The sequence below is a fragment of the Vicugna pacos genome, chromosome 30, assembly GCF_048564905.1.
Source record: "Vicugna pacos chromosome 30, VicPac4, whole genome shotgun sequence".
Lineage (NCBI taxonomy): Eukaryota > Metazoa > Chordata > Mammalia > Artiodactyla > Camelidae > Vicugna > Vicugna pacos.
In genome coordinates this window covers 1,777,640-1,804,033 of record NC_133016.1, presented here as the reverse complement: position 1 = coordinate 1,804,033, position 26,394 = coordinate 1,777,640, and the positions used below count along the sequence as shown (strand labels likewise).

Here is a 26,394-nt window from a genome sequence, read left to right as displayed (position 1 = left end):
CACAACACGGGGTTTCATTTGGACCGTTTTTCTTCCTCTAGGTGAAAGGCCGTTTAAATGCAGTGAGTGTGGAAAAGCTTTTAACCAGAAGGGGGCGCTGCAGACCCACATGATTAAGCACACTGGTGAGAAGCCCCATGCCTGCGCCTTCTGCCCCGCTGCCTTTTCTCAGAAGGGGAACCTCCAGTCGCACGTGCAGAGAGTTCACTCAGAGGTACGGCGCCCTGGGGCGCACTCAGAGGTGCACAGCGCATCTGGGCCGCACGCTGGCTCCTGCCTTAGTGAGCGGGCCAGAGAAGTTCTGCTTTAAAATGCAGATGAAGTGTCCGTGCAGAACAGACCCTGTGTAAAAATATAAAAATAATATATATACGTACGTATGTATGTATACACACACGTACACGCACCTATATCTATGTACATGTGAACCTTTTTGGCTTATACGTGGGAGAACTTTAAAATAACTGTTTTTCATCTTTTGACTGATAATATTATAGCTTTGATGAAAAACTATTTGAAAATAATCATAATTTTAAAACATTTATTTATTTTACAATGCCATAGTTTTTAAATTGAAGTATAGTTGGTGTACAGGATTATATGTTACAGCTGTATGATGTAATGATTCACAAGCTTTTGAAGGTTAGACTCCATTTATAGTTATTGTGAGCTATTGCCTCTCTTCCCCATGTTGCACATCCTTGTAGCTTATCTTATACCTGATAGTTTGTACCTCTTAATCCTCCACCTCCATTTTGCTCCTCCCTCTCCCCCTCCTCGCTGGTGACTACTAGTTCCTTCTCTACATCTGTGCATCTGTTTCTTTTCTGTTATATTCGCTTGTCTGTGGTACTTTTTAGATTCCACATGTCAGTGATCTCTTACAGTATTTGTCTTGCTCCGCCTGACTGACTTCACTCAGCATAATGCCCTCCAGGTCCATCCATGCTGTGCACCAGAAGCTAACACAACATTTTAAATCAACTGTACTTCAATTAAAAAGCAAACAAACACCACCTTTAAGATGCGGGCAGAAGAACCGAACATTCTTTGAGAAGAGGAAATGCGATGGCCAACAGGAGCATGAAAAGCTGCTCAGCATCACTAATATCAGGGGAATGCAAATCAAAGTCCCAGTGAGACACCGTCTCACACCTGTCGGAATGGCCATCATCAAAAAGAACACAAATAACAAATACTGGCAAGGATGTGGAGGAAAGGGAACCCTGGTACACTGTTGGTGGGAACGCAGATTGGTGCAGCCACTGTGGAAAAGAACAAATACGGAGGTTTCTCAAAAACCCAAAACCAGAACCACCACATGGCCCAGCAACTCCAGCCCTGGGCATATACCCGAGAATAATACCTTTGTCGGTTACAGTCCCTCAGTCTGAATGTTAACGTATTTCATCCCGTTAGCAAACCTGAAGCACAGACATCGTCAAGTGTAAGGACTTGAAAGACAAGTAAAATTTGGGAAGAAAGTATTTTTCCTACTGCTAGTATTGCCACCCTTAGTACAGCTCCGTTCTCATTTTCTGTCAAGCAGAGTTCTGGTCAGCTTATTTCCCTCCCTGTTGCATGATAACTGTTTCGGTGAAACTGATGTTCCCACTGTCTTGTCTCCAGATAATACTGATTTGTAAACCTCTGGAAATACTTCTCTTGAGCCGGTTAACCTTTGCTCTTATTAATTGTCATGATTTGATCCTATTTAGTCTAACTGTAGATTATGAAGAAATCTTTAAGCAAGACAAATATTTTATCATGGATTATTCATTCTATATAACTGTCTTGGAGAATGAAAAGTATGTTCCTAAAAGCAAATGTGTATCGTTTTATTTTCTCTTGGGAGTGAGTCCTTCAGTAACACTAAGATGAAGAAATCCCTGCATACGTCATAGAGTTTGTAATCAGATTCAGAATTTCATATGCAGTGAGTTACTTTTGAAAACTAAGTTTTATCATCCAAGACCAGAGACACGGGGACGAGCTGTAAACGTCAGGTTGCCGCTGGCTCTCAGGGGAGTAAATTTGGCCGCGTGGCTTACCCTTGAGGAGCTGCCCTGCATGAAGACGGCGGCTGAGCAGCGGTAGTGTGTCTGTGCAGCACCAGGAATCTAGGTGGACTCAGAACAGCCCTGGGATGTGCCCGCAGGTGCGCCCGTGTTCGGGAAACTCTTCTGGGGGGCTGGGCACCCTCCTGTCCCCCGGCCTGGAGACCCCATGGGACCTGTGATGGGACAGATCACTGTTCCAGAAACTACCTCTGCAGATTCATTGTGTATCTTACCTAATCCATGATGAAGCTAAAGCAGTAAATTTGGTTCTGAACAAGGTGCTGGACAGAGTGGAGGCCTCATCCAGGTTCACAGGGCCGATCACTTGTCAACCAGCCGTCGTAACTAACGCACACACGCTGCTCTTGAGCGGCAGGGAGTATGTTCTAGATGCTCTCTCTGTGCCTGGATGTCCTGTTCGTCCTACTGCTCCCTGTAGTCCACTTTCAGTTCTATCGTGGTTTTAAAAAGCAGTCACTGATGTGGACTGTCGGAGCTGGTGATGGGAAATTTATGTATTGTGTCACCATCCTTCCTAACGTGTGTGTTTACGGATTGGTCAGAGTCGTATTTATATCTGACTGTCCCACCTGGGTTATTGAGCATTGTACTTTTAACCGGTTAAGAAATTGAGAACACGTCAGACATTTTTTTTTTTTCAACCAGGTCACAATAACTGAAAACTGATTTTTTTCACTCCTGACCCAGTTCGAATTTTTGGAAAAGACTGAAACTTCAATTAATTTCATACTGGCAGTGTTGACTAAAGATTGGGTCATTGATTCTAGAGCTGTTTAACTTAAAAGAGAAAATGTGATAAAGGGTTAGATTATTTCTGTCATTTTTAATTGAATGATAAATTACGATTTGTCACAAGTTAAATATTTTAATCTAACAATTAATTGTAAAAAAAATCACTTTTTTTTAATTCTTTAAGGTCAAGAATGGCCCTACTTATAACTGTACGGAATGTAGTTGTGTGTTTAAAAGCTTGGGCAGCCTGAACACGCACATCAGCAAGATGCACATGGGCGGGCCGCAGAGCGCCGCCGGCGCCGCTGAGGCGGCCCACGTGCTCACGGTAAGTGGAGTGTGTTCTCTCCCTGAAGTCGGCCGTCTTAGTTGTGACCGACCTTTAACACTGACTGTTATGTAGGTTATGATTTAGTACCATAAAGGTGCTGTAAAGTTTCCCGTATGGACGTATGGTGCTACTTTGTTTAATTAGTGAAAGAAAATCAATTTTTAAAAATAATTTAGAAGAATAGTACATGATTCTGATTTCTGGACTGTCATCTCAACCAGTTAAAAATAAGACAGAATCATTACTTTATGAAATTGTGATTCTTACAGTATTGTTGATGATTATTATCGAATGTCCTTTTTCCTTATGTTTTAATTTAACAGTCATTTCTCTTTTTAAGGTAATAGTTCTCCGTCTCTAATGTGACAGTGATATTTTTTACTGAGACTTTGGGCTTTTGGGAAACGAAATTGTATTTTCCAGCACATGTATTTAAAACTGTGTGACTTGAAACACACGCACTTTATTCTTTTTCTGTGGCTCAGCCTCCCCCTGCTTCCTCCGCTGCCCTCGTGGCTGAGAAGGCAGCTCTCACCTGCCAGCCGGTGCTGAGTGTGGCATCCTGGTGGCCCTCGGCTTGCTTGACGTGCCCAGCGCCGGTGCAGCTCAGGAGTGCAGTTGGTTGGTAGTTTGTGTTAAGTCAGCAGCTGCCTCTGACCAGAATAGAAAATAGGCCTCGTTTGCTTTTAGTTCCCAGGCATGAGGTTCATTTAGTGTTTGTTTTTCCCTTTCTTTTCTCACAATACTTGCAGCTTGGGATGGTTCCTCAGCTTACTCTCGATCAGGGAGAATTCTGTGAAGAAGTTCTAATGCTGGGGAATAATTAGAGTATGATAATTAAGTCTTAAATTCTACTTAGGATTGAGTATTTTTTAAATAAAATTTTCAGTGTATAAATCAAGCGGATACTAGAGTTTTCACCATTTCCTTTGGCAATATGCAAATCAAACACGTAGCTGTAGAGAATTACCTGGGATGATAATTCAGATCATTTAAAAATTTTATGTTCTCAGTAAAACCGGCAGATGTTGAATAGGGGCTTGGAAACTAGTAACCTACCCCGCCTTTCCCCTGGTTCGTGTGTGTTCTGCCTCAGGACGCACAGACTGCCCCCAGGACTACCTAGGAATCTGCTCAGCCACCTAAACACTGCCTCTTAGGTTGCCTCTCCCATTTTGACTCTTGGCCTTTTTGCTTTACTTTTGAGAGTTTTTTCAGCTTTATCTTACGACTCTTCACTGAATTTTTTTAAGCTAGTAAGGTTTTTAATTCTTGAGATCTCTCCTCCGTGATCTTACTGTTTCTCTTTCAAGATCCTCTTTTCTGGTTTGATGCACTTTCCTTTGAGATCTAAATAGCATTTCTTTTGAAAGTTCTCTTCTGCTGCTTGAGTACCTGTCTTGGTCGTCTCCTTGCCCCTCCCTCTTCAGACACCTTGTGATGATCAGTTGCCTGTGTTTAGGACAGGGCGGCCGTAAACCCGCCCCTGAGCTTCTCGTGCGTGAGCAGAGCTGGTTGATCGCCAGGGTTACTTTACATGTGACTGGCCAGGGAGCCAGCTCTTAAACTCGGGGTCCCCGGTGGCAGAAGGCAGAAGCCTTTTTTGTTTAATCAGGGGACTGAGGGTACGGAAGGTGGCAATCCCCCGTTTCTCTGCCGGAAGGTGGTGCCTCACTGCCTTCCGTTCTGTGGAGGAAGACAGGCCAAAGTAATTTTCCAGCATCTTTTATTCCTTTAATTAATAGACCTTCTTTTTACTTTATTTTAGTTGAAGTGTAGTCAGTTTACAATGCGATGTTTACTTTTTAGAGCAGTTGTAGGCATATGGTGAAGCTGAGCAGAAAGCACAGAGAACTGTGAAGACTCCCCTGCACCGACACCCGTGGTTGCCCTCGTCCTGACTGCAGGCAGGGGACGGCGCAGTGGTCACCAGCGATGGGCGAACACTGGCGTGTCGTGATAGAGGGGCTGGGCAGGCTGGGCTGGTGTGATGTCGGCTGTCCCCCAGCCCGGCGCCGCGCGGGGCGGGCTCTGCCTGCCGTCTCTGGGTGTAGCCGTTCAGATTCCTGGGTCTCTGAGGAGTCGGATCGGCTCTCTCCTCAGGTATCCTGGCTGTAGCTTTTCAGGGCGTTTATTCCTCCAGTGCCACTATTTTTCAGGAATTTTCGGAGTATTTTAGACCAGAGTGATTCCTTTTTTATTTTCTGCGGTTTGTGACTGTTTTATTCCTTCATTTTGATGGGCTAAAGGGAGGTGAGGCTTGTGTGCTCAGTCCCTCACCTGGAAGTCATAGTTTCTGTTGCCTCTTAAGACTTTAGGAAACTGTAGTAGAAGAATTCATTGAATATGTTCCTCTAAGAGCCAGTTCTGTGTCTTAACTTGAAAATCCGTGAGACATTTTATTTAAAATTTGTGTTTGGAATATTGTGATATTTTAATGTTCACAAGGAAGATATGCTAGTTTCTTTCCTTGTTTTCTTTAAATGGATATACAAATTACTGTAATTGTTTACCTTAATGAAACTGTTGCTGTGTTTCAGGCCACGCTGTTTCAGGCTTTACCTCTTCAGCAGACGGATGTCCAAGTCACGTCCGCGTCGAGCCAGCAGGGCTCGCAGGCAGTGACGGACGTCATCCAGCAGCTGCTGGAGCTGTCAGAGCCGGGGCCGGGGGAGGCCAGCCAGCCCCCTCAGGCTGGCCAGCAGCTCAGCATCACCGTGGGGATCAGCCAGGACATCTTACAGGTGAGACGCACCTGCCTGCTCTTGTCCAGGTTTCAGTGCTGACGATGGTCAGGGCTTGTCGGAGTAAAGGGATCTTCATTAAAAATGTGTCCTAGTTGAAAAATTACATTGAAACAAAATATACCTATTTAATTACTTATGGACAGTGCAGGACTTGAAATGATTTATTAATCTCTGAGTTATAAAAAGTATAAAACCCTAGTTTTTTCTCTGTAAGTGAATTTTACTTGAAAAGAGTAGGCTTTTCAGAACTTTCTTGTATCTGTCCCTGTTGACAGACGGGTACGAAATGTGTCTTTCTTCCGGCTCTGGCTCCCGTGTAGCTCCTTCCAGACAGTCCCTCCCCCCCCCCCACCAGGGGACCCAGGAAGAGGGTGGGGGAGGGGGAGGGAGCAGAGTGCTCTTCTGAGTCTCGCTGTTAGTCACAGTCTTCATTCCCAAACATAGAGGCCGGGCTGTGAAAGCTCTCAGGATGTCCTGAAGGTCATGAGGGCGAGCCCAGTGTAATTTAAAAGTGATCCCCAAATCAGCTACAGACAACTGAAGTTGTCTGAGGTAAAATTTCTAACAGTTGAATTAATTCATTTTAATTCCCTTTAATTTAGAAATGTAAATGCTTGGCATGCTGAATTTTGGGTGGAGGTGAGATGTCAGATATGAAAAGGGACGCTTCAGCCCTGGGGTTCGGAGCTTCACCTGTGGGAGTGGAGGCTCTCCCTGCAGCGGGGCAGGGTTAGGATTCCACAGGCCGAGCTTTCTGGCGTCTTGGTGGTTGATTTTGGCAGGTAGGTCTGGGCCGTCATGTCTCCTAACCTCCTAGTTTTGTTCTGTCTCAGCAAGCCTTAGAAAACAGTGGGCTGTCTTCAATTCCAGTTGCAGCGCCTCCTAGTGAGCCCAGCCACGCCAAGACCTCGGCGGCACAGGGGCAGAATCCTGCCGCCCCCGACGTTTCATGTGAGCCGACGGACCCTGTGGACACAGAGCAAGGAAAAGAGCAGGAAAGCACAGAGAAGTTGGAAAAGAAGGAAAAAAAGATTCTGAAGAAGAAATCACCATTTCTACCTGGTAATTTTACCGTACTTTAAGGTATAGACATTTTGGGTGGTGTATATTTAGGTTAGGTTTTTTTTTTGAGTATAAAATTTTATTGAGTCTTTTTTTTTAATGGAAGTCGAGTCAGTTTACAATGTTGTGTCAGTTTCTGGTGCACAGCAGACAGTTCAGTCATACTTGTGAAACATGCCCTCCTTTTTCTTCTGAAAGTAATATGTTTGTTGAGGCTTCTGATGGTATCTCCCTAATAGCATTTATTTGTCATTAAGTTTGTTTAGCTTCTCTCTTTCCCATGGGCTGCCTTTGTCCCCCACTAGGGCCTCTCTGGACCTGTCCCTGTCCTGGCGAGGTCTGACTCCTCTCCCCTGCCGTCAGGCCCTGCCTTCCTGCCAGGCCTTCTTCTCATGGCTGAGCTGCCGCCTTCGTACCCAGTGCTGCCACGTGTGGCCTCTAAGGTGCAGCTTCTCTGCTGAAGCCCTGCGGCTCCCGTCACCCCCAGCTCCCCCCTCTGCCTTAGAGCCCCGCATCCTACCCCAGCCTGCGTCCAGTCTCTCCCCTCCCCTGCTGCTGGCTTCTGTTACGGTGACGATGGATTCCTGACATCTTCTGAACATTGTCACGTGTTCTGGGAATGCCACATATTTCCACAGGCTTTTCTGCAGCATAAATGTCTTCTTCCCGCCCCTCCTGTTCTCTGTCAAAATGCGGGCAGTCATCCGAGTTCAGCCCTGCAGCCTCCTGTGGGAGCACCCAGGGCACACTGCTCCTCTCGGCCAGCGGCAGAATTGTCCTGGCTCCTGCCTGTGGGCTCCCGGAACACAGCCCGCAGCCCCCACGCCCCGCAGCGCTCGGTGCGGCAGGTGCATGGGGCAGGTGCTGCTGAGTCTGACTTGGGTAAAACAGATTCCTCCCTTCTGGGCAAAAGGGCTTCTATAAAAATACCTTGTTTTCGAATATAACTTTTCTACCCCTCCCAGGTGTCTTGGGAACAAGTGCTTTCTTGCTGCAAAGTATGGAAAACACTGTCACCTCCGTTAACGCTTTTCTCTGAGAAGCATTTTTTCATTGTTAACTTGTGCTTGTGAACTCCTTGTTTCTCAGCCCACAAAACGTTGTGGCTCTGTTTTCCTTTTTCTCTTGATTTGACCCGTCCTCCCCGAGTGAAAAACAGGCTGATGGAATCCAAGCAGTTTATTGCCTGGGTCTTCCTGGGAGCTAGGGAGGCAAGGAGGAGGAAGAGGGCCACTCCACATAATGCCAGTACCCAAATGGGGGCGTGTAGGTTGCAGGTTAGCTGAGCATCCTCGAGTGTCTCCTTCACACGCACCTGGTGACTGAGGGAAAGCCACGGCCCACGTGGGAGCTTTCACGCGAGTTTCTGCTGCCTGCCGTCGGGCTGCCGCGCTGAACCTGTGAGGACGCTCTGTCGTGGTGCCATGCTCCTCCAGGCGAAGGGCTGCACCTGGCTTCCCAAAAATGCTGGGCAGCAGTGGCTTCCTAAACTGAGGGAGCCGGACTTTATTCCTGGTCATTGCATATCTTCAGGTGTTAGAAACAGCTTTCTTTTTTGTACTGACTAAGCATTAGATGGAGATTTCAGAATGGAATTGCAGTTAACCCTATTATGCATTATTTTAATGTGGAGTGTTGTGCTTGTAAAGATTACGTACATTAATTTTTGAAATATTTGAATGAGTTAGATACTTAGAGTACTGAACAAGTTTATGTAGTTCTAGTAAATTTTAGATTAAATGTGATCCTTTATACAAATTGGAACCAGCTTTTCTTTTTCCCTTTATTGGAAGTCCTGAGGATTGAACTCAGGACCTTGTGCCAAGCATGTGCTCTAACCACTGAGCTGTACCTCCAGCCCCAGCTGTTTGTTTTGTTTTAATCATCTTTCTGATATTGTAATGAGAAAATTATTGGGGACATGTTTCTATATAAAGATATTCCTTTTGATTAAAACTTTTTAGGGACCAGCATACTTTTAATGTAATGATTATTTCTGAAAATACCCCTCTGAGGATAGTTGAATACCATTTGATACACTAACAAGACCATGAGCAAATTATTCCGTCCATAAGTCATGACATTTTCTGAACAGTTTACAATTAACCTTAAATATATTTCCAAATTGAACATATTCTACCGTCTAAAGCTATCGGTATTTGATTTATTCAGTTTTGTGAGAGTGAATGTTTTTAGTAGAATTTGCTTTGTTATTTTAAGAGGTGTTTTGTGTACGAATAAAACATTTAACAAATACTTTTATATTTATCGTGAAACTTGTGACACATAAATTACTGTGACGTTTTAATAAAGTTTGAAATTTATCATTGTGGTAAAATACTGGCTGTGTAGAAATCACAGTGAGAGGTGTTTTGGAAAGCCAGCGACTTACTCCCTTAGCGTGATGACGGTGTAACTATTTTGTGAGGACACCTTTGTGAAGACCAGAGGGATGTTACTTCTTAGGCCAGAGTGTGCCCTCGATGGCATGGCTCCTCCCCATGGGCTTGGGCTTGCTTTGTGAGCTCCGAGAGCTGACACCCGTGACGGGTAAGAGTGCACGGCTCGAGGATGCTATGGGCTTTAGCTTCATCTGCTTTTTAAAAATACATTTTTATCCCCTGCATGCTGTTCTCAATTCCTAGTAACAACCTTTCCTCTGCTTTCTTATTTTGTTGCTTGTAATCTGCTAAGTGCTTGGAGATCTGATAAACTATGACTTACATAATTTACATAAAAACTAAGTATAAATTGATTCTTGGTGAGAACCTTTGCAACCTTTGTGATTTTTCTTAAAATAACATGCATGAACATCTTGGATTTTTATTTATATCTACTTCGAATAATTCAAGATGCCAACCTATTTTGTACTCCTGCTTTTCTTTTTTTTTAGGGAGGTCTGTGTTGTAAGTGAAGATGATTTCTCCCTATTCATGGTTCAGATAAATTACTTGTTATTCTGTGTTACTTTATACATTTTTTATATTGCAGTTTAGAAAAACTTTGAAAAATTCTTACTCATTTTGGTCATACTTGAATTTAGTTTGAAAATTCCATGATTTATCTGATTCGTGTAGAATTCTTTGAAACTAAGACATTCAGAATTTACGAGATTTTCTTTAGATTCTTCTTGGAATTATTTGTCATTTACAATTCAGTGTGAGTATTGTATTTACGTGAGACCTTTAACTTTTGGTGATGGTGCTCTGGTTTGAACTGTGCACACGTTCTTTCCTAACAACACAGCAGGCTGTGTTGGGGCCAGCATTCATGAGCCAGCCACCTGCTGGGCATTTGCAGTGCAGTCTGTCATTGCAGAGTTGACACACAGCAACAGAAAACGGTTTGTAGGTTACCGAGTCTTGTTGTCCAGCGATGGTCAGTTATGGAAGTGCCCTGAGTTGGGAGACAAGAGAAATCAGGGGGCCACGGTGAGAAAGGAAAAGCTTTACTGAGTTGGAAGGAAGAGAACCAATGAATGGAAATGGGTGAAGCAAGTTAAGTCAGGTTCAGGTGAGGTGGGGGAACATTCTGCTCTGAGGTTCATTTTAGCAATTTCATTTGAGATGTTTTTCCATATTAAAAATTATCCAAAAGTTTTGTAGCATTTAAATGTTGATATTTAACTAACATTTTATGCAAATCAAGCATTTAGATAGGAGTGTGTTTGGTTGTAGTCATACATACAGAAAAAATTGCTGCACAGGTCATGAGAGTAAAATTACAACTATCATCTGTTACCCAATTTTAAAGCTTAGAAAGGACTGGAAAAGTCACTTACATCTCTCCACACAGATCCTACCTTTTTCTGTTGGACTGTCTTGTATTGATTTGTTGGTGTTCTTTAGATGGTCTGGATTTTATTCCTTTGTTGTTCATATGTGTTTTAAATATATTAGAAATATCTTTTCTTTCCACTCTCTATAAGATGCATTTTGATCTTGATGAAGAGGTGGATAGAATTCTTACCTCACCAGTGCAGTTATGTTGATCAGTCTTTTTATTTACAGTTTGTGCATTCTGTGTTTCACTTAAGAAACCTCTCACTTACCTGTGTTGAGTTTTCCCATGTGTTCTAACAGAAGTGTTAACGTTTTGCCGTTTGCATTTAATTCGTTAACTTGACCTGCACTTCAATGAAGAGATGCAGGACTGAAGTGTCATTCACCCCGTGCGATGACTGGCCTGCACCATGTACCAGGAGGTCTCCCTTCTGATACGTAGTGCAGGTCTCGTGCCAGGTCTGCTGACACTTCTGTGTGCATCCAGTCCTCCTCTGCCCTCTGTCTCTGTCAGCATCAGTACCATGCTGTCTCCATGGCTTCATATAACTCTTGAAGCCCGGAGGATGGCTCTCATCTTTTATCCTCTTCAGGATTACCTTCGTTTTTAGTTTTAAGAAAATCAGTGTCTTCAAAAAATATGATGTCTTCTGTTTGCGTGCACATTTCTCTTCTGTTGGGGTCTTTTGTAATTTTTGAAACCATTCTTTTCCGTGGACCACACGTTGTTGAAGCAGCTTAAAGAAATGCAGTTGCTATCTACAGAAAATTAGTTCTGATGATTATATTTTCTCCATCCTTTGTGTCTGTACACATAAAATAAAATAAAATTTTTCAAAAATCTTACATTCAGCAATTTTAAAAAAAAGTGATTCTCCACAGCTGTGGTCTTTGTAAAGGACTTGATTTAAGTTTCAAGTTAAAAAAAAATTTAAGATTCTAGGATAACTGCTCTGTGTTCCAACAGCAGTTTCACACAGACCAGCGTCATTTGCCTCTTACTGTCACTTATCTGTATTTAGGGAAAATTACACCCATTTTACAGAAAAATTCCAGCACGTATACTGCAGTCAGCTCAAAGCAGTCTTTGTAATAAAGACCAGTGTGAACGGCACAGGAAGATTGCTTCTCTGAGGGTTACTAACTGGACTCACTGATGGTGGGGTGGGCACCAGTTCTGACGGCTCTGCTCTCTGAGGAGCACCTTCCAGTCATTTTAAAGGCTTCAGCACAGGCTGCTGGTGCGCTTGCCAGAACTCCTGAGTTATTTCCAGACCTGCTTGCAAGGAGGCAGATGCTGTTGTTGAAGACACTGAGCACATGTGGGTGCCTTTCAGGGAGGACTGTTTCCGGCGTCCCTGCACGTGAGGGCAAGTCTGAGCCTTATGCATCTGCCATGTTGGAGGCTTGCTCTGAAGTCCCTGGGAAACGTGCGGAGGCCGCGTGCCTCCAGCAAAGTCAGCCCATCGCAGTGGTCCGTCTCCTCCTCCTTGGGCTTTGAGAGGACGCCGGGCATGCCGTCTGTGCTCCTTGCTTTCTGGTTTTGTCTGTAGATACGAAGGATGTTGATTTGCATGTATTAAAACATGGACCTCTTTCTAAGTTTTAGTTTTTTAGGGATATAATCGTATCACATGTAAACAATGATTCTGCCTTTTCCTTTATAGGTGATACTGTGAATTTCTTTATTTTATCTGATTTCATCGCCTGGTATCTCCTGAACATGATGAAATAATAGCAGTATGGTAGTGGACTTTTTCCTGACTGTAAAGGATTGCTTTTAGTGTTTTTCTGCTAGGTCAAGCAGAGCATTATTGTTGTATTGATTGTTGTATTGATATGTTTTATTCACCTCCTCCTGTTTTTAGGCAGTTTTTTAAAAATTAATGCCAGATATTCTATTTCAGTAAATGCCTTTTCATCTTGAAGATAATTATAACATGTGCTTTTTTCTTTTTAATTTTTTTAATGTGTTTGAAGAGAAAAACGGGTTGCCCAGCGCTAGGAAGAATTGCCATGTGGGAGTACAGAACTGGTTTTCCAGATCTTTCAGTTTGTCAAAGGGTCAGAAATCTGGGTTCAATTTGCTTTTTCTGACACAGCCTGGGCCAAGCAAAATATATGCAGGCAGTCAGGGCTGCTAGTTTGCGTCTCTGTTCCAGTCTATTCCCAGAAATAATTAGAACCTCGTGACAATTTTATGTCATCTTACATAATTAAAGATGTATTTTCGTTTTTGCTTAGAAAAAAATCTCATTTGAGAGGATGAGTTCTTAATTTTTAGCTAATAGATGTTATAGTTCTCTCTCATCTTGTTCTTTCTTGCTTTTCTGATTTGTCATGATAAGACCTTTAGGTAATTATTGCACATTTCTAAGTTAATTTTTACCTATCAGTTTTAAGCAATCTTAAGTTTTAGACTTCCTTAATAAAAGCACTGTCACCATAGAATACACGTCTGTCACTTTAAAACACGTGTCCCTCGTGGTTTGTGTGTGTTCCTCTCTTTGTCCTTGTAGGAAAGTGTTATTTTCCATTCTTTTACTTAACCTCCTTCCCCGTGGTTAGTCTTACAGAGTATTGTATTCAGGAACAGATTCCCTTGCACATAAGGAAAAGTACTGTATTTACTGATGATACAGGAAAAAAGAGCTTTTCTTTTTCCCTAATAAAATTACATCTGTACAGACATAGTTAAATAGGAGTTAACATTTTCTGATGAATTTCAGTAACATGGCCAAAATCTTTTTGATTCCAAGTGGATTCTTTACCTTATTGTAGGTATCTTATTTAATTTCTGATGAATAAATCTAATTGAAATTTTTTAAAAAAGTAATTCTGCCAAATTTTGTTTTTAAAAATTTCAGAAATTATTTTACTTATATTTCCATAAATTCTAGTTGTGATTTTTCTTCTGATGGGAATAGTTTTAAACCTGATTCAAGGTTGAATAATAGTATTTAGAGTTACAAAGAAACTTTTTCAGTTGATCATGAGCTTGTTCATGTCATATATACTATTTCTTTGTTTTAACTATCAGTTCCTTTTTATAGCATAAGAACTTACAGTCTCCTAATTTTTTTTATTTGTGCTGTTATTTTTCATTGGCTGTAACAGGCTCAAACAATACTTTTTGCAATTTCATTCTTTCTCTTCGTGTTCTTTGAGTTAATTTTGGAGTCATTGGACCACATCTGCTTTTACTTGCATTGATGGCAGACTGAGTCTGCACTGCTGACTCTTGATTTGTATCATGTTACGGACCTAGGAGGCACTATCTCTTAGGCTATGATTTGTGGGACTGGTAGGATTTTCTGCAAGGTTAGATCACAGTCCTCAGTAATTTCCATTATTATCGACATTTTAACTTTTTCCATAATTGATCATGCATCTTCTGTTGTGGCAAGAAGTGCGTAGCTTTTTGTAGGTCTTTTATGCTGTTAGTCTTGCCCTAGAAGGACACTGAAGTGTGGTGACATTTGGCATCAGACTGTTTCTGGGCCAGGCTGGACGGCTTTTGTTGTCGTTTCTCCAGGCTCCATCCGTGAGGAGAACGGCGTCCGATGGCACGTGTGTCCCTACTGCGCCAAGGAGTTCCGCAAGCCCAGTGACCTGGTGCGCCACATCCGCATCCACACCCACGAGAAGCCCTTCAAGTGCCCACAGTGCTTCCGAGCCTTTGCCGTGAAGAGCACCCTGACCGCCCACATCAAGACCCACACAGGCATCAAGGCGTTCAAGTGCCAGTACTGTATGAAGAGCTTCTCCACCTCGGGAAGCCTCAAAGTGCACATCCGCCTGCACACAGGTACCGGCCGGCCTCCCTCCCGTAGCGCCGTGGGGCCCACCTGGCCCGCTGAGGACCCCGGCCCCTCCCCTGCCGACTGCCGGCCTTCCCGCAGCAGGCCTGGGGCCGGCACCGTTGTCCCTCGCAGGTGACGGATGCTGCGAGAGAGAGCAGTCTTACCTGGTAGTGTGCTTAAGACTGCTAATTGTTTTTGAGCATCCGTTTTACGTTTTAGGCCTTCTCCTGAAAATCGTAAAGGCTCGCTCTTAAGATACCCTTTATTACATGCCTTAGCGTCTGTAATGTGCACTGTGTGCACACCGAGGAAAATAGCTGATTTATAATAGCCATGAAATTATATATATGTGTATATGTATATATATGTATATATATATAGCATGAAATGAGAAACTGTTCGTTCAATATTGAATTACTAGAAGTTTATGTTGGCATTAACTGAGATGTAGTTCCTTCCAATAACTCCACACTGTACTTTTATTTTTATTAGGAGTCAGACCCTTTGCTTGTCCTCACTGTGACAAGAAGTTTCGAACCTCAGGACACAGGAAGACTCACATTGCTTCCCACTTTAAGCACACGGAGTTAAGGAAGATGAGGCACCAGCGGAAGCCTGCCAAGGTTCGCGTGGGCAAGGCCAGCGTCCCGGTCCCCGACATTCCCTTGCAGGAGCCGATTCTCATAACAGACGTAGGTAAGAGGCTCTTCCCTTTGGTGCCTTACAGAGGGAGTGTGAATGTCCTGGTGTAAATGGCTAACTCGTCGTTGTCAGTGGTGTTAATGGAGCTGTTGTTAAGCAGTGCTTTGTTTTATGGGCCAGTATGTTCCACAGTCAAATTGAAATCATAGTTCTATGTCAACTTCTGCTCAGAGTATGTACTTGGCTAAGAGAAATGGTGTGTGAGCAAAGGTATCAGTGTGTAAGCCTTCCCTGAGGAAGACTCTGTGTCTCGGTGGAGCTGTCAGAGATGGACGGCGCTGTGTGTGTGCAGCCCCCGGGGCATGCCACTGTTTACATCCTAATCCCTGCGTGGTGTGTAACAGGCTCCTGCTCGGGCTGCTTTAACCTTTGGATTAAAAACAAAAACTGCCAGCTTGTAAGTTCTCTTTAAGCTCAGTGTTATAGCCGAGGTAAATTATGATTTTGTTAACTAACTAAAAAGAAAACGCTGCTTATGAGAATCTTCAGAAAATGATTTTTGTAGGTCCTAGAACAAAATTAAAGAAAACTCATTCAATTCTGTGCAAGAAAATTCTTTATGCAGTTCCCTGTATTTCATCATTGTCTTAGGCAACATAATGTCATTTGTGAACAAGTTAATAGCAAACAAATTATAATTTAATATAAATGAAGCTTAAATGATATAAAGAGATATTTTAGATAAATGTCAATTATAGTCCACTAATAAGGTGATCAGTAGTCATGGACCTTCTCATGTATCCAAGAAAGCGTAGCATCAAAATAGCTAAACCAGAAACAGAAAAAAGGAGAAATACTCAAATACTGAAGTATAGTAAGGGGTCTGCAGTTAGATCAGCTTATGAAAATATAAATTAATAGAAAATAGCTGTCTAAAATTTCATTATATAGAAAAGGAAGACTCAAAATTACAATTACGTACTATAAATGGGAACATTTTATGAACAGATTGGATGAAAACTATCATCAGAAAAATTAAGACTTTGAAGAAGTATTTCTTCCTAAAAAATAGTGAAAATAAATAAAATATATCACTCAACAAGCTAGAAAAGTGAAAAGAAAGTAGCAACAAGGAATTACTAAGTATAAAAATTTTAGAAGACAGTTCTAGTGAACATAATTTCAGTGTTTTAAAGTGAACATTTAGATAGATAACCTGCCATGTCTGGTAAAGGCTGAGGAAACATCCATAATGTTAGGGAGGAAAACAAGCTGTAGGCACAGACACAAATGAAATAAAAATTGTGGCAACTCGACAGTTTCCTACTAACAAATTTGAAGATTAGATGAAATGAATTTTTTCTAGAATAATGTACTTACCAGCATTGACTCCAGAAGAAATGGAAAACCCCCAAAAGATGCAAATTTAAGTTCATCCTCCCCCAAATACCAGTCTCCAGTGATTTTATGTGTAAGTTCCCCTGAGCTTCCCAGGAACTGTAGTTCTGAGGGTATCATTGTTTAGGATGTACAAGCTGGTCACAGCCCCATGGTAGGTTGGAATTCTTCCATGTGCTTGTGCGGTCCCGCTAGCTCACAAAAGTAAACAACAGGCCAGCTTCACTTAATGTGTGTTCAGTCTTTGCCACAGTGTCTAGGTTCTCAGTGATTTGTGTTATTCCTAAAATGGGAAAGAATCTCTGAAATTCAGGACAGATGAAACATTTATTTAGTAGACTTGGAATTACCTTCACCTTGAGGGGCCCTTCAAATCACCAGTTTCCTCAGGTTACTGTGAGTCAGGTTATACCCTATGGATTTCCTGCCATTAAGTCTACAAATCCTTAGTTGAGTTGGACTGGAGTCTTGATTCCCCAGCTTTTGCCAAGATTAAAATGGGGAACATTTTACTTTTGGCTTCACAGACGCCTGCATCTTAGACCAAATTTGTGGAGGTAGAATTCTCCTTTGTTCTAAGCTGAGTGAGACACATGGGGGAAAGATGATTCATGGAGCTGACTCCACATTGTAAAATGTGAAACACTGTAAATGTTTATTTTTCCCCGTCATAGTTATTATGTTTGTGTCTGTCTCTTCCCTCGGACTCTGAGCTCTTTGGGGTCTACATAGAAAACATAGGACTGGTGACTGTAATAATCTTTGGGGGGCAGGTCTTGATAACAGCATGACAGAGAGGGTTTACATTGATTAGTCACAATTACCTGACGTAATTGGTAGATGAGGAGTTCCAGCTCAGTCTAGTCACTTAAAACACACTCCCTTTTACACCAGGACTGTCATGTGGGAAAGTGTTAGAAGGCGCTGAATCTTGCTACGCCAGGTGCTTCAGTCTCTGCCTGGAAGGGAGCGTCATTGAAGGGAGGAGTCCCATATAGCCATAGAACTTTTAAAACCTTCACACGGGAACTTAAAAATAATCTTCCCAGAGCTTCTCCACACTCACCACTGTTCATTTTTGCGGATGCAGAAACCGGGCCCCTGAGAGGGCCCCCCAGCCAGCACTTGCAGTCGAGGTAGAGCCTGGGCCCCTGGCGCCGGCATTGGGGTGTGGCTGGTGAAGCTCGCTCACCTCATGCCTGTTCCTGTCGCGCCCGGGCACAGAGGTGGCGGGGCCGTGAGTTCTGGGTGTCCTGTGTCCACTGGCATCGGGCAGTGGTCTCCTTGACCGACTGCACTTCAGGGACGTGTCTCACTAGACACGCCATCTGCTGCGTCTGAGTGCTCTCCCTCCTACTCGAGCACTGAACTTCAGATGACGTAGTGCTGGACTGGGGAAGCACTGGAGTCAAGGGGACTGTCGTGTTGTCATCCGCAGCTGCTCCTGGATTTTCAAATCATGTGTATATATGACATGTCTGGTTTTCTTTTAAAATCACTATTTTTCTCATATATAGACTCTATGTGTGTATCACCATTTTTCCATTTTTGTGCAGGAGCATAGATGTTTGAAATATATTTTCTTGGAAATGAGCCACTTTGGTTACCTGTTACTTTAAACCTCAGGGCTGTGGTGATTGACCCTCCAGTTTATATCCGTGTTTTAACCATATTGATATTAGTGCATTGATCTTGCTTTGTCTTCAACATGCTTGTCTAACCTAGTACCCCGGATTCATCTTCTGTGTTACCTATGTTTACTATATCATCATTTTGTTATTTTGCAGTATGTGAAAGCTCTTGTAAGACTAAGTTGTATTTTTCCCAAGCACCATAACAAGATAAAGCTCTTTCTTTTAGTATAGAAAGAATTTAGGAAGCTTTGAGGACATTCCAATTTTTTTTTTGAGGCGTATTAACTCACTGAAATTTATTCATGCCTTTCTTTGAGATTAGTAGTTTTCTTTAAGAAAAAAAATACGTATGTGTAAGAGGAGTAATAGTTTATTGAAATGGCATAATGAGACAAGACCCTAGGACTTATATGTATGTTGAATTCACCTTTTTTTCTTCTTCAAATACTGAGACCTTACAGTTGGCCTAACTTTTTAACAGAACTTTGTGTTTGTAAAATTATTGGAGGTGACAAAAGAAGCCTGCTATTTCACTTCCTTAATAGCTCAAAGTGGGACCCCCCCTCTGACCCCTGCAAGGGCTCAGAATCACCTGGGGCTCTGTTTAAAAATACGTGTGCCTGGTACCACCCCAGAGATTGTAATCTCACACCTGGGGGGTCACAAGGCAGTGGTTGTGTTACTAGATAGTTCAGGCAGCGTTGTGATAGTGTGCAGTTAGAAACAATCAAAATATCCATCAAAAGTGTCCTGAGAGAACTGGGTACATTGGAACAGTGGGTTTTCTGGCCAACATCCCAAGAATGATGGGGTGGTGCCATGAAAGGTTAAATGTGTATGTGAAGTGTGAACAGTAATTGCAGAAGGATGTGTATGGTGGGTCCCACTTACGTTTTTGTATTACAGGCTGTTTTGTTAGAGTTTATGCTAAACTGTTAATTATGGTTTTCTCTTGAGAGGTTTAACGGGCAGGTTCTGTTTTTCTTTATGATCTTGTGAATTACTGAGACGAGGCCAGAAGACTTGCAGGTTGCACAGGGTGGACTGGCAAGAGATGGGTTAAAGATGTTTGGTTCATGGAGGGCAGGCAGGTCTGGTGGGAGGGAGGTCAGACGGGGAGACAGAAGATGGGCTGAGACTGGAGGCCAAGGCTCCTCAGACTTGAATGGACCCTCAGGAACGGGAGCGTTGAGGGGAGCCGTTCGACCAGAGACCTACCATTACGGAAGGGAAATGAGTAACTAAACATTGTTTATGGGGCCTTTTTAGGGTGGAGAACTTGTTTGTCTTGGAATGTAGGTTCCAGAAGCCACAGGAGCAAAGAACTGGGAGAACAGTGGGGCGGGAGGGGGCCCTGCGCCAGCACGGGGGTGACAGAGAGACGGGACACCTGTGGGCCTCGGAAGGGCTCCTAGCTTCGAGGCCTGGTGCAGATAGCCGGTCTGAAGTCTCTGGTTGAGGTTCTGGAGTCGGGCTGCTCCAGCGAAGGCTAGATGCCAGGGGCTGATGGTGCGGACAGTAGTTCTCTTCCTGGAGGTGCTAAGTCAGGTGCAGCCTCGAGCGCGGAGGAGGTCCCGGCCTGGCTACTCTGATGAAACCACGTGGTCCTGCTGTCTAGTGAGCTTGGTGTCTGCATTGCAGAGCCCGGGGGGGAAACTCCCTGGGAACCCTGCTTTTATTAACTGGCTTCAGGTCTGACGAGTCGGCAAGCTTTTGAGCCCCATTTCCTCCCGACACCCAGTAAGGTGTATATTTTTTTTGGTGTGGGATATGGCAAAAGCAATAATGTATTTTCTTATTTGCAAAATATCTTGCTTTTTCCCTGTGAGACAGACGTCAGACAGCTGTTGGAGGGCTTTTTTGTTTATTCATTGTGAATTTTATTGATTTTATCTGCTTCTGTGAATTTATATCGTTTATATAACTACTTGCTTAACATTTCACTTTCTTGTCTTGCTTTTTAATGCGTATCTTGTCTGGTAGATTATAGAAAATTAATTTCTCACATTTGTGTATTTGTACAGTTCACTTTGATTGTGGGAGGAGAGATCTACACATTTTTAGTTGGTGTTTGGCTTAGAAATCGTTCCATTAAGTTCAACAATGAACAAGGAAGTAGCTTATCAGATATTACGTGGAGTTAGGGTCACTTGTGTTTTGAGTTTGTTACAGCACTCAGGTTCCACTCTTCATACTGAACAAGCGACTTAAAATCCTGATTAACCTAAATTTTGATATATTTATGTTAGATTCCATGCCAGCAAATGCTCATATAGGAAGTAAATGCAGAAATCCATTAAAAATTGGCTCTAGAACCAGGAGAAGTAACTGTGACAGTAGAGATTTTCCGTAAGTTGGAAAAAAAATCTACCTTAAGTTAACTTTGTAAGTATTTCCTGCTAGGTATTCTTTAAATAGCCAGTTTCTAACATAGTAAAATGCATTTAGTTGCAACATTGGAATCCGTACTCTTAATTCCTCAGGATTTTTATCTTGTGCGTAAAGCAGATGCCTTTTGACATTTGACTTTCTTAGTAGTATTGACAGTGACTTATTCCTGGTTTTCTTTTGGTTTATAGGTCTTATCCAGCCCATTCCAAGAAACCAGTTTTTTCAAAGTTATTTTAATAACAATTTTGTAAATGAAGCAGATAGACCGTACAAGTGCTTTTACTGTCATCGTGCATATAAAAAGTCTTGCCATCTTAAACAGCACATCAGGTAAGGTGACATAGATTCAGAGATGGAATTGAGTGTAATTACAGTGATTTATGATCTGGCAACTTGTAGAAATAATACAAATAGTAGTGTTAGCTTTTGGTATTTAAAATGTCACTTTTGACCCCAAGGTACTTATTGGTAATTGCTATTTTCATTCTTTCGTGTCTTGACTAAAATGTTTTACCCAGATTACCACTGAATTTTATTTACACTCTTACTGTATTTCAGTATTTGCAGTTGCCAGGACATCAAAGACGTATTTGGTTTGTGTCTTTGGGATTATCCTGACAGCTCTGCAGGTGTACCCTCAGAGTTTAGGGTAACGCTTGGTGTGAGAAGCAGGGAAGAGGAAGTAGAAGCCCCATCAGGAGGGACGGATGCCGCGAGGAGCGCAGAGCGTGGAGGGCGGCGGGGTCCGGCTCTGTCGGTTGTGCACGAGCTTGGGGCGTAGCGAGGTTGCCTGGGCGCCGAGTCCCGGGGGTCCCGCTGGTAGAACGGAGAGCGGGTCTTGGCTGCTTAGCTCAGAGAAGTGGCGGTCAGGGGAGAGAGGGCGACGCGCGAGCCGCTCGCTCACTCCTCACAGCTGTCGTTCCGTTCAGGTCACACACAGGTGAGAAGCCCTTTAAGTGTTCCCAGTGTGGAAGAGGCTTTGTTTCTGCCGGCGTGCTCAAGGCGCACGTCCGCACTCACAGCGGCCTCAAGTCGTTCAAGTGTCTGGTGTGCAACGGCGCGTTCAGCACGGGCGGCAGCCTGCGGCGGCACATGGGCATCCACAGCGACCTGCGGCCCTACATGTGCCCCTACTGCCAGAAGACCTTCAAGACCGCGCTCAACTGCAAGAAGCACATGAAGACCCACAGGTGCGTGGGCCAGGCGGCCCGGCCGACTGTCTTCCTGGCCCCCGGTGCCGGCCGAGAGTGGCTTGAGGAAGTGCTTGTCTTTGTTTCCTGTATTCTTCTAGCTTGATGTGTTTGGACAAAGAAGCTTCTAAATCAGTGTTTAAGGATTTATGGAGAACCACAGACTAAAGCATGAACGTTTTAACTTTTACTGTGATGTTGAGGTAGTCTGTATTGGGCTAAATGCTTTGTAAACTCTCTTAAAACTGACCATCAGTACTAGATGGAACGCTAGACAGACAATGGCTGCTATAATGAGGCGGTGGAGATTCCAAGAAAGGAAATCCCGGTCAAGCCGTGGCTTCTGGGCGCGTCATCATTGTGACTTGGGTGGCAATTGCTCTGTGTCGCTAACCTGAAAAGTACGTGGGTTTCAGCTGTGGCACAGATTCCTCACTAAAGCTCACACGTTCTGCTTGGTCAGAGGGCTGCCCCGTCTCGCTGGAGCTGACCCACCGAGCCGTTGCAGAGACGCACTTCTGACTGTGTCCCACCTCGACAGTGGGTGCGTCTGTGAAGCCAGAGTCCTGGGCTGTGATGGGAAGCCTGGGCAAGGGGCCGCGTCCTAGTGAAGTGAGACGCTAGGCTTGCCGTAAAGGAGTGTTAGCCTTCTGCCCCAGAGCGCTTACTGACAGGCAGCGTTTTACCCTGGATGTCTCTGTCTGGGCATGACGTCCGGAACAGAACTCCAGCGGTTAGAGTAAGGAAGCTGTGAGGGACACGGCTCTGGTTTGCCTCGGCACGCTGGGCAGAAGCGGTATCCTTGATTTTGGCACAGTTGACGACATAGCCAAGGAGTTTAACTGCTTCTTGAGACCATCTAGGGAACATGATGGTGTGGTGTCAGGGGCCTCCGGCCGGTTATGTATCCAGTTACTACACTTCAGTGCATTTTATGGAGTAAATTCCGTGCTTCACATGTGTTCAGGAACTGGGGATTCGTGAGTGCATGGATGTTCGGGGTGCTGTGTTCCCGCCCTCTGGGGCAGGACGCCCAGGAGGGGTACCCAGCTCAGAGAGGTGGGGCGTGGGCACAGCCCGCCTAGCGCGTAGTGAGCAGTGTCTTTGTCTGTCAGGAAGTGGCCTTGACCGTGCACCTAGTGGTGGCGGGAGGACAGGTTAGGGCCTTGATGATGGGCCCAAGAGCGAGGGGAGTGATTTCTGGGCACAGGGTCAGCTGTTTTCAGCTGGGTCACCTCTGTCCGTTGAGTGTTGCCTTGGCCACTGCTCGTCAGGGGTTACGCTGAGGGACATACGCTACAGTTACTCCAGGAGTATGACTTTGAGGTGACAGTGCCACTGCAGGGCCGGGTGTTTATCTTATAGACTGTGTGTCCTTGGAAGCTGCCTGCAAGCAGAGAGTGGCTCTGGTGTCTCAGCCCTTTGTTTGTAAGTCTTGGGGATTCCTCAGATACCGTACACACTTGCAGTAAAGACGGTATAAAAAGTTACTAGAGTAAAAGCTATGGAAACACCCAAGCAAACAAACAGGAAACAAAGCTCCCACAGTGACCACAGAGGGGGACCCACGTGGACCCGTGCCACCGCTGTGCAGCCACCCAGTGGTAATGGTGTCACAGGGCGTGTTTTCTTCCATACTTTTTAGTACATTTTTGTTCCCCCTTCCTTGGTAAAAGTAGTCAAGAATTGACCATTTTTGATACCAGAAATGAAGAGGAAAGATTGTGGTTGGGACTAGGAGGGGAGTTCTGAGTTGGCAGATTCAGACGATTCTGGAATCCACGGCACCTTAGAATGCGGATTGGCCCCTTCATAGGTTAGATATTATTGGACAGCCTCACTGAGTTCATTGTCCATCTTTCTCTTTGATAGAGAAATTGTTGACCTTGGGAAGATATGCTGGGTGGATTTCGTGTAGATACAAGTAACGTCGACATGAACAACGGTCTTGCAGGAAGTCAGTGCAGCCCCACGTCCCGTGCTCCGTGCCCTGAGGCGGCGCGGTGACCGGTGGTCCGAGGAGGCGTGCGTGGCCCCGGCAGCCGCAGGACAGCCCCGGCCCCCACGCCGTTGTAGCACTGGAGGCGTCCGTGAAGGCGAGGCCCTGTGGCGTGCCTCTCTTCTGAGCGCTCTGGCTCAGTGCAGAGTTTGAGCTGGGAGAGTTCTGCTGTGAAACAGGTGGCATCTTTTTTATGTTTTTAAACTTGAAGAAAGTCCTTGTTGCCTTCAGGTCCCTATCATCAGTGACAGACGGGGGATTTGCAGACAAGGGAGCGTGGTTTTTCTTTCAGAACTATTAATACTTAGTTTTCAACTGGACTGCCACCGACGTCAGAGTGCGGCAGTTTAACATAAAAGCCGTTGTTGCAGCCGGTGCAGGTGTGTCACAGACCGCTGTTGACTCTTTGAAGGTATGAGCTCGCCCAGCAGCTGCAGCAGCACCAGGAAGCCTCCGCGGTGGATGACGGCCCCTTGGACCAGCAGGGCACGCCTGTCCCCACCCAGATGCAGGTGGAGATCGAGGGCTCCGCGCTGCAGCAGAGCGCCGGGGCCGTGGCAGCCGCGCCCGCCGCCCTGCTGGACCTGGAGCCGCCCCACGTCGTGGTGGAGGAGGCGGGGCTCGGCCAGCAGATGACAGGCCAGCCCTTGGAGGCGGATGAAGGTGAGTGTTTCAGGAGTTTCAGCTTTTAAAAGTTTGCAGCCCGCCATACTCCAGTCCACGTTGTCCTCTCACCTTGGCTTTTTACATCACAGTTTGTGCTGTGCGTGCGAGAGTTGGGTGCACAGCTCGAATTGTGGCAGTAGGGCTTCCCAGTGTGTACGTTTTATAACCCGTTTTCACACCTTAATGCACTGAAAATGCCCTTGGTTTGCACTGAGTGGACGTCCGCGCCACCGTGCGTATCCTGCTCAGGGCACTCGGAGTCGATCCTGGGGCAGGTGAGCCCGTGGACCACTTGTGTTTGTATCTGGTCCAAGAGCAGGACTCTGCACTTCCTAGCCTCTGTGTTGCCTGGAACAGCGCACATCCAGAAAGGTTTTAAATCCTTGTTGAAGGAAATTGCATTGGGGTATCATGTCATAGAAGAATGCTTAAGTTTGAAAGGGTAAACTGAAGTGATGCTCTGGAAGTACAAAGATAATGCCTTAACTGCATTTTATACGTATATAACCTATCCTCCTACTGTCTCTTCACAGTAAGGGGCTGATTTATAAAGACTCAGTGAAGTGTCCTTCTGGACAGATGGTAGGTTTGAGATAACTCCCAGGTTTGTGAATCCCCCCTCCTTGTGTTCTTGTCTTCAGATGGGTTTGTGGCCCCTCAGGGCCCCCTGCAGGGGCACGTGGAGCAGTTTGACGAGCAGGCGCCCCCTCAGCCATCCTTCCAGCCGGCGGGCTTGTCACAGGGTCAGTGCGGGGCCGTACATGTGGATTTTTCAGTGAGCTGTGTTTGGGTCTGGTTTAACTGGACAAAAAACCTTGTTCTTTTAATGCCGTCCTGAAATTTATGGTTTCAAAAACCAAGTAACTTTCTGCGTGAATTTTACCTGCGTGTATGTGTGTGTGCACACTCGCTGTTTTTTAGTCTGTTCAGATTTTGCAGAAAGCAACTTTCGCAACCATTCTACACGTGGTTTCCAGCCAAGAAACTGTCACTGAGTAGAAGTTGGGACTTAGGGGTGACGGTATTTCTGGCTGGTCTGTAACTTGCACTGAAGGACCTGAGCTGAGTGCAGCCTCCTGCCTGCAAGCAGATGATTTTAGAGCCTGCTGACAAAGACTAATCCTGATTCTAATTCAGGAAGGAGAACTGTTCCTTTAAATATCTTTATTTATGAAACCAGCTTTTTGGGGATTTTTTTTTGGCATAACTCATATTTTCTAATTTATTTCAGGTTTTACAGTGACCGATACATATAATCAGCAGACTGCGTTCCCACCTGTCCAGCAGCTGCAGGATTCCAGCACGCTGGAGTCTCAGGCCCTCTCCACGAGTTTCCACCAGCAGAACTTACTTCAGGTCCCCAGCTCTGACACGATGAACGTAGTGAGTATCACTGAATTGTCATTATTTAGCACATTGTGTTTTATTCTTCACTGCAGTTGTTTAAAGTTTACGTGCTGAAGAGGGCATGTTAACCTCCTCAGCTTTAAAGGTTACTGCGTCACCTGTGAAAATTTAACTGTTTAGCATAAAAGGCTTTCTTTTCCCTTAAAACATTTCCATGTAACTTTTAAGATTTCATTCCCATGATGTGGCTTTACCTTTTTGGCTAGAAGTCAGGAAAGTCAGTAGGGTGTGACTGACTTCAGTGACATCTGCAGGGTATTATGTTACTTTAGTGACAAAACCTAAACATTTAAATTGGTGTAATATTAAAAGAAATATGTTAGAATGAAAATATGAGTGTAGACATACTAAAAATAAATATTTAACTGCATCATTTAAAATTTTTCTCTCCCAGTCAAGTTGGAGGCACTTAAGTTTTTGTTTTTGTTTTGATCTTGCCATTTTTGAAAATCTTTCATTAGTGATGAAAATGATTGGCCAGTCAGTTGTTTTCTTTCCCTAAAAGCCACTACTGGTAGCTTTCCCAAGT

General features: G+C 44.3%; 1 protein-coding gene across 8 annotated transcripts in view; it reads left to right on the top strand.

Moving 5' to 3' along the window:
• ZNF236 (zinc finger protein 236) overlaps nt 1-26,394 on the top strand; it is an 89,537-nt gene that overhangs the window by 27,059 nt on the left and 36,084 nt on the right. For 6 of the 8 annotated variants that reach the window (XM_072952386.1, XM_072952387.1, XM_015247015.3 and 3 more), the window contains exons 6-16: nt 42-214; nt 2,998-3,141; nt 5,685-5,888; nt 6,725-6,953; nt 14,271-14,543; nt 15,031-15,234; nt 20,792-20,933; nt 21,533-21,793; nt 24,205-24,455; nt 25,100-25,201; nt 25,690-25,841. In XM_072952386.1, coding sequence (XP_072808487.1) covers nt 42-214; nt 2,998-3,141; nt 5,685-5,888; nt 6,725-6,953; nt 14,271-14,543; nt 15,031-15,234; nt 20,792-20,933; nt 21,533-21,793; nt 24,205-24,455; nt 25,100-25,201; nt 25,690-25,841 — 2,135 coding nt within the window. Of the gene's footprint in view, nt 1-41; nt 215-975; nt 2,159-2,997; nt 3,142-5,684; nt 5,889-6,724; nt 6,954-14,270; nt 14,544-15,030; nt 15,235-20,791; nt 20,934-21,532; nt 21,794-24,204; nt 24,456-25,099; nt 25,202-25,689; nt 25,842-26,394 lie in introns of those variants that run through there. The other 2 variants (XM_031672343.2, XM_072952388.1) reach the window with 2 other exon arrangements.